This window comes from Salminus brasiliensis, chromosome 11, assembly GCF_030463535.1.
Source record: "Salminus brasiliensis chromosome 11, fSalBra1.hap2, whole genome shotgun sequence".
NCBI lineage: Eukaryota > Metazoa > Chordata > Actinopteri > Characiformes > Bryconidae > Salminus > Salminus brasiliensis.
Genome location: NC_132888.1, coordinates 981,421 through 995,806, shown reverse-complemented (window position 1 = coordinate 995,806; position 14,386 = coordinate 981,421). Strand labels below are relative to the sequence as shown.

The following is a 14,386-nucleotide window of genomic DNA, read 5'->3' as shown; positions in this document are numbered from 1 at the left end:
TTCCACCTAAATTGGATGACAATAATAACAATAATATTAATAATAATTATTATTTTATTATCATTTAAAATTGTATCACAAGGTACAGCTGGACTACATATGTTTAATCATTATTATAGTAATGAAATGATTTTATTTATTTATTCATTAACACACATTGTCGGTTCGCTGCGTGTTCACAGTGCAGGTGTGTGTGAGCTGTGCGAGTCGTGGCTGAAGGAGGCGGAAGCAGCAGTCTGATCTTCATCCATAGTAAAGAAACATTGTGTTTATTTGTGATATTCCTGAATCAAACACTTGGACCATAACAGGCACTGGTCAGACCAACAAAGCACCTAGAACGCATGACAGGACGCAGCCTACTGTCCCACACAGACACCACCCATAACTCAAACAGCACAGAGACATGAAGTCCGGCCCGGTCCGGTCCGATCAGAACTCAGAACTCAGACAGCGATGAAGTGGTGATCCAGGTGATCGGTCAGAGAGTGGTGTACAATCTGTTTGTTTTGTTTTGGCCAGAAAATTAAAAACACACACACACACACACACATACACACATACACACACATACACACATACACACACATACACACACACAGTACAAAACATACAGGAACTGTAAGCACTGTACATCACACACACACACACACACACACACACACACACACACACACACACACTACTCCACCCAGCGAGCCGCTGCCCAGGCGCTGGCGAGAGACGCGGGTTCAGGCCTCATTTTTAGGGGAGACGGACGTTTCAGAGCAGGAGTGTTTGTAGAATCGGGGGGATGAGCTTTGCTTGCTGGCAGAACAGAACCGGTCCTCTCTGCTTACATTTGGTCCCAATTAAGGACTAACTGACCTCTCTCGGCTCCGCCCACTAGTGTGCTCAGTCGTAGCAACTGTTGTGAGGCAGGATTGTGGAAAACGCAAACCCAACACACAGTCTACTTGTGTGAATCTGTGGTTACAGGCGTCCCCCTCCCAAACCGAGCCCGGCCTGATGAGGGGTGCTGACGGTTCCCACCTGCCCTGTTTCAGTTAGCTACAGCAGCACAGTCCTGCGAGGGTGAGGCACCTTAACTGGTCTCAAGGAGGATAAAGCATTTTCTAGGGGGTGGAGATGAGAAAGGTGATTAAAATGAATGTAAACAGAAAAACAGTATTACTTTATCAAATGAATGGATAATAATATTAATTATAATTTGATAATTAAGGGATGGAGATAGTAGATAGTAACCCACTTACCGAATTTTATACATAATATTAGGTAACCAAGAATCAGCACAATCTCATAACTCTAAAACCAGAACTCCAATCATTTACAGCACAAAAATAAGCAATATCTGTTATTATAATTATTAATTATGCAGCCAATTTATAGAGCGTTTCTGAGTGAACTCACCTCAGTTCAGTCTAAAATTCTCCTAACTCACATTTTTATCTTCTGCATCTCAGTTTGATCAACAATCCACTCTGAGCTGATCCTCAAAACCATCAGTAAATGAGCTGCAGCTGAAACTGAGGTTTGGTCTGTAGCTCCGCCCCCTCAATCTGTTTACTGTTTATTCCCATCTGCAGGTTAGAGCGCCCCCTATCACATGACCTCCTCAGACTGGGATGCGCTGAGTTCTGAGGCCTTGCTGGGATCTGATCTTATGAGGACCTCCTCACGCTTAATGAGCAGCAGTTAGACCGTAGGGCCGGTCTAGAGCTGTAAAATTCCTCTCCATAAAACCCCAGTTCTGATTACGTCATACGTTCAAATCCCGTCAACACCACAACCCTCCATAGTCAGGAAGTCTGAGAATAGGAAGGCCTCCCCTCATGTGACAGAGGTGCTCTAACCTGCAGATGGGAATAAACAGTAAACAGATTGAGGGGGCGGAGCTACAGACTGAACCTCAGTTTCAGCTGCAGCTCATTTACTGATGGTTTTGAGGATCAGCTCAGTGTGGATTGTTGATCAAACTGAAATGCAGAAGATGAAAGCTTGAATTAGGACTGGTCTTGTGTGTTGCTAGGTTAGACACCTCACAACGGCATAGCCACAACAGTACATTAGTGGGCGGAGCTTGAATGTGCTACTTAGCACTGGACTTAGGAATGGATCATCCCACTGTATTTTCATGGGTACCGCTGTGAGGTCAGACAGGCTTTACAGAACGCCGGTGAAGTTCGTATAGGAGAGTCTGATCTCACAACAGTATCCACAACAGTCCATTAGTGGGCGGGGCTTGGATGTGGTACTTAGCAATAGTGTTAAAACCATGAAGGGCCTTTTGTTGTCGTCTCCCTGGACAAAGCGTGTCCTCTCGCAGCAGGAACAGTCATAAATACATCGAGTTTATTTACACTAATTTTGCTCTACCATGATGGGCGAGAGTGAACTACAGTATATGTACTGTACCTGTCCTCACAGTGGTCTGAGATGATCGAAACATCAAAGGAAAACCAAACACGATACATACTGTATATTATAAAAGCATAACTTTGTCATATGTCAATATAATAATTTCATTTAATCAATAAAGTCATATTTTAGAAACACTACTATGAGAGAGATAAATAGCTAAATATTCATAGAGATGCTGTAAAGTGTGTCCTTCACGTTGTGTTACAGTAAGACAGGTGAAACGCCACTAAAAGCCGTCCAATCGGGTGGAACCTGCTGCTTTTTTTTTCTGTCCATCCACGAGTACTGAACATCATAAGATACATAATGAAAATATATGTTTATATATATATATATAGAAATGTCAAGACAGAAATATAGAAAAATATTAATAGAAATAAAAAAGAAATACATACTGGACAGCGATTTGTATTATATACACACAGTGAAATCACCAGCGCCGAGTGAACCCATACAGGGTCCGTCTGAGTCCGGTTCACCTGCAGCCAGACTCAGGCTGACACTGCGAGGGTTAAGGTCACCGGTGAGGTCACTGTGCAGGACATACAGGTCAGTGTAAAAGTCTGAGGTCACCTGAGGAAACGGCGGTGAAGCTGTTTATCTGGACAGTGAGTGTTTACCTCTATTATTATTTTTATTATTATAATAACAGCTGACCAGCTGATCAAATGTTAGCTCATATTACTAAACTGATTTTATTGTATGTTAGTTTGATCACTTCTGATCTGTCTGCAATTCTGTCAATAAGAAATTAATTTATATAAAAAACACTGAAAAAAACCCCAATAAAAATCCTTTAAAAATCATTTGAATTATTTAAAAATTATTAAAAATCATTAAAGAATTTGCTCTTGAAAAAAATCGCTCGTTATACGACAGCAGTGGCAGAGATCAGGCCATGTGGTCCAAGCCCAGTGTGGTCCAGAAGAATGATGAAGTTTTGGTCCAGGCTGATTTCTGGCTGATTTTGATGGACAGGGTGAATTTGACACTCTGGTCGGGTTCCACAACTTTGACTCGACTTTGGTCGGGTTCATGTGTCAAACTTAGCAGAACCATCAAACATCAAAGCCTGATCAAAGATCACCCCTGACAGGTCAGAAGTTCATCTCTGATTGGTCAGAAGCTCGGCTCTGATTGGTTAGAAGCTCGGCTCTGATCGGTCAGAAGGTCATCACTTACTGGTAAGAAGGTAATCTCTGATTGGTCAGAAGCTCAGCACTGATTGGTCAGAAGTTTATCCCTGATTGGTCAGAAGCTCAGCACTGATTGGTCAAGTCATCACTAACTGGTCAGAATCTTGGCTGGAAAGAAGGTCATCTATGACTGGTCAGATTTTTAGCCCTGATCAGTGAGAAGCTCAGCTCTGATTGGCCATAGGCTCGGTTCTGATTGGTGAGTAGGTCATCACTTACTGGTAAGAAGGTCACCTCTGATTGGTCAGAAGTTCGGCCCTGATTGGTCAGAAGCTCAGCACTGGCTGGCCATAAGCTCAGCACTGATTGGTCAGAAGGTTGGGCCTGATTGGCCATAAGCTTGGCTCTGATTGGTCAGAAGGTCATCACTTACTGGTAAGAAGGTCATCTCTGATTGGTCAGAAGCTCAGCACTGGCTGGCCATAAGTTCAGCACTGGCTGGCCATAAGCTTGGCTATGATTGGTCAGAAGGTCATCACTGGCTGGCCATAAGCTCAGCACTGATTGGTCAGAAGCTTGGCTCTGATTGGTCAGAAGGTCATCACTTACTGGTAAGAAGGTCATCTCTGATTGGTCAGAAGCTCAGCACTGGCTGGCCATAAGTTCAGCACTGGCTGGCCATAAGCTTGGCTATGATTGGTCAGAAGGTCATCACTGGCTGGCCATAAGCTCATCTCTGATTGTTCAGAGGTTTAACCCTGATTGGTCAGAAGCTCAGCTCTGATCAGTCAGAAGGTTGGACCTGATTGGTCCCAAGTTCACCTGTGATTAATCCATGATTGGTCAGAATCATGGCCATGATTGGTGAGAAGTTTTGGTCCTGACTGGTCAGAAGGTAAGACTTGATTGGTCACTTTTATACTGTATTATGTTTTATTTATTTTATTATTTGTCTACAGTATTTTTATGTTATTGATTTTTATTTCTTACATTTATTTAATGTAAATTCTAGTTGAGTCTTTTTGTGTTTATTGCGATGTTGGGTAAACGTTACACACTTACTGAGGAGATTAACAGCTTTGGGCTATTTTCTCAGCCGCCCCGAGACCTTTGCTCAGTACTGTACTGTACGGGCTTTTCTGTCGTTGTTGCTGTTGGGGTTGTATTCTGTTGGGTTCGAGAGTCTGAAGCACGGAGCTGAAGCTAAAGCTCACATGACGGTGCAGCACTTGCACGGCTGCTTCTCCTTCTTGGCCTCCTCCTCTTTCGCCTCCTCCTTCTTGGCCTCCTCTGGGTTCTTCTCGGGGCTGGCTGTGGTGCCGTTCAGAGGTGCCTGCTCCTCCTTGGCTCCCTCCGTTGCTCCCTTGCTCTCTCCGTCTTCAATGACCACGAACTCAGCCTTCACCGTGTCCTCGATGCCCAGGGCCTTCTTGGTCTCCGCCTCGTCCTCCACATTCTTGTATCCCATGAACACCATGGTAACCGGATGCTCGGCGCTGGCGTTTTCGATGGCAGCATCCGGACTGGTGCACTGCAGCTTGGCCTCAATGCCAGTCACTGCCTTCTTGGGACTGGGCTGATGAACGCCGTTCTCCACTACAGAGCAGAGCACAGACCAGAGAGAGCACAGTGAACAATCACAGTCCAACTGAGCTACACTACATGTCCAAATGTTTGTGGACACCTCTTCTACATGCTACTTTAACCTGCACTCATTGCTCACACTGATAAACACACACAGCTTGTCTAGTCCCTGTAGAGAAGAAGTACTGCCAATAGAATAGGACTCTCTGGAGCAGATCAACATCATGAACCTATTGGCTCCATGCTGCCTAATGCCAGGCGTGGCCTAGAGGGGTATAAAGCCCCCCAGCATTGAGGAGCTGTGGAGCAGTGGAAGAACTGTGTTCTCTGGAATGATGGTGGTAGAGCTCCATCCAGTACTTTTGGATGGAATGAGGTAAGGATGATGAGGTGGGGTGGTGATCATCATCATCCAACATCCTGACCTCACTAACACTCTTATCACTGAATGCAATCAAATCCTCACAGCAATGCTCCTCCAAAATCTAGTAGAAAGTCTTCTTCTCTGGACAGTAGAGACAGTTACTCCAACAAAAGCAGGATCAGCTCTTTTTAATATCCTTAATTTCAGACGAAACACTAAATGAGCAGGTGTCCCAATACTTTTGTCCATATAGTGAACATTAGCCTTGATAAGGACTGAGGTTGTTGGTGAAATGTCTGATTCATACCTTTCCCAGGACCGTCTGGAGTCTGAAAAAGAACAGAGAATATTGTCCGGTCTCAGCACTGTGTCCAGTTCAGTAAATATGACTGATTATCTGTCTGTTAGTGTTAATATCCTCTTATCACTAAACTCATGTGTGTGAAGGAACTCAGTAACTCTTACACTGGTGTCCTGTCCTGCGGGTTTGGCAGGAACTCCAGTCTCCAGCTCCTCGATCTCCTGCTCCAGCCTGCACAACACATTAATAATGAACTTTTATAGACGATTTTATTTAATAAATGTCTTTAACAGGGCTGGGCTGTGCTGGACACACGCCTAAATAACCTCAGACTTAAATATTTAGTTTTAGAATATTGGTTGGGGTCGGGTTTTATTGTTCACAGTGGTGGTGAATGGAGCCAGACATGGGAACTGAGTAATTGGCATTGCATTAGGGCCTAATTACATTAGGGCTGTGTATCAGGCATGAACCTGACAATACGATACGTTGAATGTTAGGGAGGTTATGATTAAGAATACTATATTGCAATTTTATAATTACATTTTAAGAAAACTAAAAAAAAAACAGTCAAGAACAGTATAAAAGCACGCCATCGTCTGCAGAAAACATTATAGAGTTAAAAAAGTTACATTTTTATCCAATCAGAGCAGAGGGCTCTAAATCAACACTGCCCTCTAGTGGTCGGAGTTTAAACAGAACACTAAATGAACCACTGTCAGACACCAATCTTTACTCCTAAACTTTTTATTAATAATCAATACTGTGTGTATTGTAATATCACAATACTTCCATATATCAAAATATTCTTACGGCTCCAAATTACATCCATAACTGATCATTTACACTCAATCTGATCAATACTCATCAATATCAACACAGCAGTTATTTCTTATCATGTAAATCTGATGCTGGGTCCCTCACAGTGGCTTCTTTCCCTACACAGCAGGACAACATGTCCCGGCAGTGGGTCAGCCGCTCCTGCTGTGCAATAAAAACACATCTGGCTGCTGTCCTGCTATCCCGCCCTGTCCTGCTGTACTGCTGTACTGCTGTACTGCTCTGTCCCGCCCTGTCCTGCTGTACTGCTCTGTCCTGCTCTGTCCTGCTCAGTACTGCTGTACTGCTCGGTACTGCTGTCCTGCTCGGTACTGCCCTGTCCTGCTGTACTGCTGTACTGCTCTGTCTTGCTCTGTCCTGCTCTGTCCTGCTGTACTGCAGTACTGCTCTGTCCTGCTCTGTCCTGCTCTGTCCTGCTGTACTGCAGTACTGCTCTGTCCTGCTGTACTGCAGTACTGCAGTACTGCTCTGTCCTGCTGTCCTGCAGTACTGCTCTGTCCCGGTTTAGGAACGTGGTGTGATGGTCATGTTCCGTCCAGCCTCTGTGAAATTGATCAGTCTGGATCTGACCGACACACAGTGATCCAGAAACGCTCCGACAGCTCCGCCCGTCATGCTTCTGTGGTCATCTGATTCACTGAAGGAAAATGGCTGATTGTATCTGACCCCCCCCGGTCTAATATCTCTGATTCCAGATCAGCCTGACACCCTGAGAACCGACACAGACGAGCTAAAAACCACCAACGCTGTTCAGCCTGGAGAGCTTCTACCCTCCAGACAGATCAACAGGTAGTCTGACTGACAGATTGCAGGGGATCGCTAGGGAGGGGATGTGTCCTCCTCAATATCTGATTGTATGTGAGATCATTTTCGGGGGAGAGAGATGATGACTGCATCTCTGCACTGATATCTATAAATATCAGAAAATTCTGATTATTGATTATACTGATCAATGTTATATTTTACTATTTGACTGTGCTTTTAATTTCATTTTTTTTACTGCCAGTACTTTTTATTTATCATATTATTATTATTTAATAATTTGTCTGTATTTTAATAGTTTCTATGTTAATATTGTTATTTAATTTTGTCTGTCTGTTCCTTCCTGTTTCAAAATTATTATTATTATTATTATTATTATTATTATTGGACATATTAAGGCACATTTAGTGTTTTAATGATCTGATTGGACAAACTGACAAAAGTAAAGATTTGATTGATTTCAGGGCGACTTTAAACTCAGCAACGTAATAATAAATAATAAATAATAATAAGTAATAAATAATACTAATTGCATGTTCACACGTCCACTCTATCATCTTTATATTCATCATAATATTCCGCTCTATATTTATACATTCAAAAAGGAAACCTGACCTGAGGATGGTCTGCTCCAGCTGTTTGGTTTTGGCCTCGTCCTCCTCCAGCTGTTTCTGAACTTCATTCTCTCCACTGGAGGGCGCTCCATCCAGAAGCCATCGCTCCCTCAGTGCTTTAGACTGCAGAGAGAGAGAGAGAGAGAGAGAGAGAGAGAGAGAGAGAGAGAGAGAGAACAAAACACGGTGTGGTTGAGCAGATTGAGTCTGTACACACACACACACACACACACACACACACACACACACACTATAATTTTACCCCTGTTAGTTAGTACACTTTACTAGAACTCTAGTTCTTTATAACTAGGCTCTGGATCCTGGAGTTCTAGATCCTGCAATTACTGGCATATACAGTTTAGTCCATAAATATTTGGACTATATTTTCACAAAACAAAACTAACCAATATATATGAAATTATTTTTCATTGAAGTCTGAAACCCAGAGACATCACCAGATCCTGGGTTTCTAATACGGTGATGCTCTGCCAGGTCTTTGTTGGAGCTGATTGACTGCCATCAGGTGATTGGCTATTGGCCACTGCAGATCATTTCAGTTCAGTGAAGCATTTGGTTAAACCTGAGTGGATAATACAGCCCTCCTCACTTCACAGACTCACCCTGCTGATGATGTCAGCGGTCACATTTTCAAAGAATACACTTCCACTGGCAGCGATTCATGTCCACACCATAACACTACCTCCACCATGCTTGACAGGTGAGGTGGTTTACTCCAAATCATAAGTGAATAACTTTGTCAACTTCAGTTATACCAGTAGTCCAAATAATTACCAGTGTTCACATAATCCAGGACTGAACGCTGGATTAATGGCGTGGTGTTGAGGTTCTCTGCAGTCCACAAACTTTTCACAGAGAGCGTATCTAGCATTATTAATCTCCCAACTCCAACATGCTCTAACTCCCTGTGGAGGACCCTAAGTAGATGTCCAGCCATCTAGGCCATTTATCATCTTTCCCGATGACACTAGCACATGACCATTTGCTGTCCATTAGCTTCTTTACCTTTGCACCTTTATCCTTTCTCACTTTAGGCATTCAGCTAATGCACTGCCTGCACATATCTGCAGAGGGAAGCATTACGGCCGGCGCCAGATAAAGCATCCTGTCAGGGGATTCTGGACCACATTAGTGCCTCACAGGGTATCGAAAGTATCAGCGCTCTTTCAATTCTATATCAATAAACAGCTCAGTGTTCTACCTCCTCAGGCCATCGTGCATTTCTATTCCTTGCTGATATGAGTGCAGATATTCGAATCTCAAGGACTTTAAAGCTTCTAAGCTGTATTTAATTGAAGTTCCTCAATTAAGGTGAGCATCTAATGGTAGGCTATCATGCTTAAATCCCTCAAACCCTCTCCAACCCACTGGACCACTTATCCATCACAGTAAGAGTACGTGCCTTTTCTGCCAATATCAGCCCAATACACACCTATCTATCCATATATCCCTTTGTACCCTTACCCATCTATACCCATGACCAACGGCACCTATTCAAACCTATTCAAACCCATATACATCTCCTTTCATATGCGTTAAAGTCCATACCATCCAAATCCATCCCCACCCACACCAGCCAGTGCTCATCAATACCTTTACCCAGCTACACCCATCCCTATACATTCAATCCCCATCCACATGCATCTCCATACCATGTCCCACCCATCCCCATCTATACTCATCTGATTCATCTGATTGATTCATCTGATTGACCGATTCATGCCCGTCCATCCCATTTTCCATACCAACTCATACCCTTAAACATCCATATTAATCCCATCCATTCCAATTTATATCCATCCCTTATATACTCATCCTTACTCTTAGCCATTCTCCAACCAAACACATACACATTCATACCCATCTATACCCTATCTGGATATACCTATACATTATATATACACATTATATACCCATTACCCATTATCATCCATACTCAAACCCATGCCCAACTATCCATATCCAAACCCATCTATACCCCTCCCCATCCCCATCCATACCAATCCCTTCCATATCCATTTATTTCATACTCCTCAGTACAAACCATCTTTAGCCATTCTATATCCAAACACATACACATCCTTAACCATCTATACCCTACCTGTCTGTACCTATACCAATCAACTCATACCCATCTATACCCATCATCATCCATACTCATACCCAACCATACCCAAAGTTACCCATACCATCCATACCCACCCCTATACATTCCATCACTCATCCATATCTATCACCATCTATACCCAGACCGAATCACAGCCCATCAACATCCACACCAATCCCTTCCATACCAATGCATACCCATACCCAATTATACTCATCCCAACCATTCCCAAACCAAGCCAAACATACACATACCATCCATACCGATACCCACCTAGACCCATCCCCATACCAATATCCATCCATATCCACCTAGCCCCATCCCCATACCAATATCATTGTGGGCAGTGGTGGCCGGGATATCGATAACAGGGTTGTGGGTTCGATTCCTGGGCTCGGCAAGCTGCCATTGTTGGGCCCTTGAGCAAGGCCCTTTACCCTCTCTGCTCCCCGGGTGCTGGAGTTGGCTGCCCACCGCTCTGGGTTAGTGTGTGCTCACTGCCCCTAGTGCACTAGTGTGTGTGTTCACTACCACAGATGGGTTAAATGCGGAGGACACATTTCACTGTGCAGTGACAAATATGTGCACCTTTACCAATGCCCACCCTATTTCTATCTATTCCCTCCCCATCTATCTCTATCCACCCCATCCATCCATCTGTTCCCACATTCATTTATTAAAAATTAATTGAATTAATCACCAGTCTGATGGGTTTTCGGTCAGACCCTAATGATGACCCAACAGCAGAGAGATGATCAGCAGTTCAGCAGTGTGTCTGAGGGAGGTGCTGTAGTGCTGACTCTGCTGTCTGTGTAGACTTGCGCTCTGCGCTGTGTGGAGAGTAGGTGGGGTCATTCTGACTCTTCTGTGTGACAGAGATCTTACCTGCTAATCAGCTTCCTTAACCCTCAGAGAGAAAACCCCACTCACTGCCATGAACTCCTGCTGTACCTGTGTATGAATCATCCCTGATACCTGAAGAGAACGCCTTCACTCCACTCCACCGTAGAGTCGGTCTGTCTGAACGGCCTCGGTTTGAGTGAATCCAGAGATTTGCACTAACCAATTCATCCCAACTAATCCAGTGATCTCTGCAGTAGTGTGAACTCGTCATGTCGTTTTGACAGGTGTCAGCACCTTTTCTTTTCCTGATGTCAGAAATTTGGCATCTAGGAGGCAGGTTCGAGAGTCAGGTCACATACATGGGCACAGCTTAGTTGATCAACTGTCTGTCAGCAGTTTGATCCAGTCCAGTCTGATCCAATCCAGTTCGATCCAGTCCAAAGAAGGCATAGACTGTCAGCGTTAAAGTACACTGAGATGAGGAGGAGGAGTTTAAGGAGGGGTAAGTGGATGATGAAGGTGAGGTATTATCAACATTAGGGGGTGGCTGGATCACCTCATAGTTGAAACTTCAAAGGACCATACAAACAAAGGAGGGGAGTGACCACTTCAGGCCAGCAGACGAAGAGGAACCATCACACAAGCAAAGGAGTAAGATGACCAGTAAGATGACCATTTGCTAACTTTCTCTAAGGCTGAAATCATAACACAGTGATGTTAGAAAGGGGCGTATTTTCTCCCACTGATTAACCAATGAATCAGCTGCCTAATCAATGACTGCGCCTGAAGGAGGAACACGGACCAGCACACTCTGGTGCACTTTAGCTGGGTGTAAAAACAGTCAGAATGTAAATAAAAAAAAGGTTTTTCAATTACTGATGTAATTGATTGTAATTTACTGCAGTGTGAAATGTAATTGCAGCAAAAGTGCAGCAACTGCTGCAGAGCTGAAAGAGTTAAAATACAGAACTGGATTATTTCTTTTTACTTCATACAGATGACATCATATCTCTCTCTCTCTCTCTCTCTCTCTATTCCCCCACCCTCTCTCTCTCCTCACTACCTTTCCTTCCCCCCTCTCTCTCTCTCTCTCTCTCTCTCTCTCTCTCTCTCTCTCTCTCTCTCATGTGATCAACACACTACAAGTCAGAGTGAGTTACTCCAGCCATTATCAAATATCATTATAATTACACACACACAAACACACACACACTCTGTGTCAGCAACAGTAAATGCAGACCAGTCTCTCTCTCTCTCTCTCCCTCTCTCTCTCTCTGCGACCCCCGCCCTGCTCTCCTTTTCTGGCACAGTGACTGTAAGGCTGACATCACCGCACATTCACACACACACACACACACACACACACACACACACACACACACACACACATACACACACACACACACACCCATACACACACACACAGGCGGCCCGGTGGGAGGATAAAGGGTCTGAGCGCGCTCGGGAGGAAGCAGAGTAAAACAGCTCTGTGAAAAAAGACAATAGCAGGTAAAATCAGCGGAGACCGCCCCCAAACACACAGCCCACTCTGTTTACTCATAAACACACACACACACACACACACACACACACACACACACACACACACACACACTAATCCTGCTCTAGTTCTAGTGCAGTTGTTCTTTATACTGAGTCAGAGTTTATGATGTATGGACCAATAGAAATGCTCCTAAATGCTCCAAAGACTTCCATTCTTAGTCCAGAAGGTTAAAGCTGCTGCTGGGACGTGGGCGTTTCAGTCACACTCGCTGAGCTGGTGTGTGAGGGGCTCGGCTCAGCGCCCCCTCAGAGAGAGGATACAGATTTTTCTCTGTCCCTCAAAACAGGAAGCCCCCCGTCCCCCTTACTGTGACTCCAAAATGCACAAACCTCACTCTCACGTTACAGCTCTCAGTGGAGGGGCTTTAAATAGATCAGCCCCGCTGGGGGTGGGGGGGGGGGGGGGGTAGGTACAGTCATGTCTCAGGCAGGACACACCCAGGCAGCCAATCCCTGGAGCTTTTAATGATCCCTCTGAATGACGACATCAACAGACATCTCCATCAGCACAAACACACACACACACACACACTTCAATAAACTCATCAGAACATACACTATATGGACAAATGTATTGGGACACCTACAGGAGATGTCTTTTCTATCCTCCCATTCTAATCCCATAGGCATTATTAATATGGAGCTCTGCTGCAGTTACTGAGTCAGTTGGAGGCTTTTCTGACACTCCATTCTAAACAGGCCACAGGCTGTATTACTCTGGAGCTGGTCCTCCTCTGCAGCTCTACCAGCAGCAGCAGGTCTGGAGCTCTGCTGCAGTTACTGAGTCAGTTGGAGGCTTTTCTGCACTCTGCTCTGAGCTCAGCACTCGGCCCTGACCCCGCTCTGTAACTTTACGTGGTCTGACAGACACTCGGTGGCTGAGCTGCTCTCTGTGAGCTGTTCCTCCTAAACTCTTCCACTGTTCAATAATAACACCACTCACAGCTGATGGAGGAAGATCTAGGAAGGAGGAGATTTCACCAGCTGACTTGTTGTTGTTGGTGCAGCGGTGTCTCCTATTACATACAGAACCACGCTGGAGTTCAGTGAGCTCTGTAGAACCTCCCGTTCTTTCACTGATGTGTGGAAGAAAGACAGACTGTAGGGCTAGAGACTGGTTTTATACAGCTGTGGCTGAACGGGACTGAATCACACACCTGAACTTACATGATTAAGAGGTGTGTCCAAATACTTTTGTCCATATAGTGTAAATGATTCAGTAGATTAGACCACAGTGGTAAGACTGCAACACCCTCTCCCCAACAACCCCGCCCCCAAGAGGTTTCTCACTGTAGTTTTACTAAAACTATAAAACTAAAACTAAGACTCTTAGTTTTTCAAAAAGTTGGATTATAAATTATTCCAATAATTAAAAAAATAATCATATAAAATAATAAAAGGCGCAGGTATCTGTCACTGTACTCTGTACAGCAAAATGTGTCCTCCACATTTGACCCATCTGTGGTATTGAACACACACACACACACACACACACACACACACACACACACACACACTAGTGAACTAGGGGCAGCCGATGAGCGGTGGGCAGCCAACTCCACTGACTGAACTGAACAGGGAGAAGGGCGTCTCCGTCATTCCCACTCCGGGCCGGAGCGCTGCTGCTGCTACTGCACTGTGGAGGTTTGGTGGTGGAGCTGCAGGAGGAGAACCTCTCTCCAGAACTGCTGTGTAACGCTGCAGAACCCATAGAGTCATATTAGAGTAAAATCCTGTAGTGTTACTCTACCGCCTCCGCCCACATGCTGCTCCACCTTCAGATCAAGCTTCTGCAGCTCTCACACTGTCCAGAAATGCATGTGTACAGCTGTC

General features: G+C 44.5%; 1 protein-coding gene across 1 annotated transcript in view; it reads right to left on the bottom strand.

The window, feature by feature from the left end:
• Nucleotides 1–2,508: 2,508 nt before the first annotated feature.
• Nucleotides 2,509–14,386, bottom strand: part of palm1b (paralemmin 1b) — a 28,336-nt gene continuing 16,458 nt past the window's right edge. Inside the window, exons 4-7 of the mRNA XM_072691276.1 lie at nucleotides 8,024–8,145; nucleotides 5,971–6,037; nucleotides 5,813–5,834; nucleotides 2,509–5,153 (exon numbers count right to left, since the gene is read on the bottom strand). Of these exons, the coding sequence (XP_072547377.1) occupies nucleotides 4,768–5,153; nucleotides 5,813–5,834; nucleotides 5,971–6,037; nucleotides 8,024–8,145 (597 nt within the window). The 3' untranslated portion in view covers nucleotides 2,509–4,767. The remainder of the gene's footprint in view (nucleotides 5,154–5,812; nucleotides 5,835–5,970; nucleotides 6,038–8,023; nucleotides 8,146–14,386) is intronic.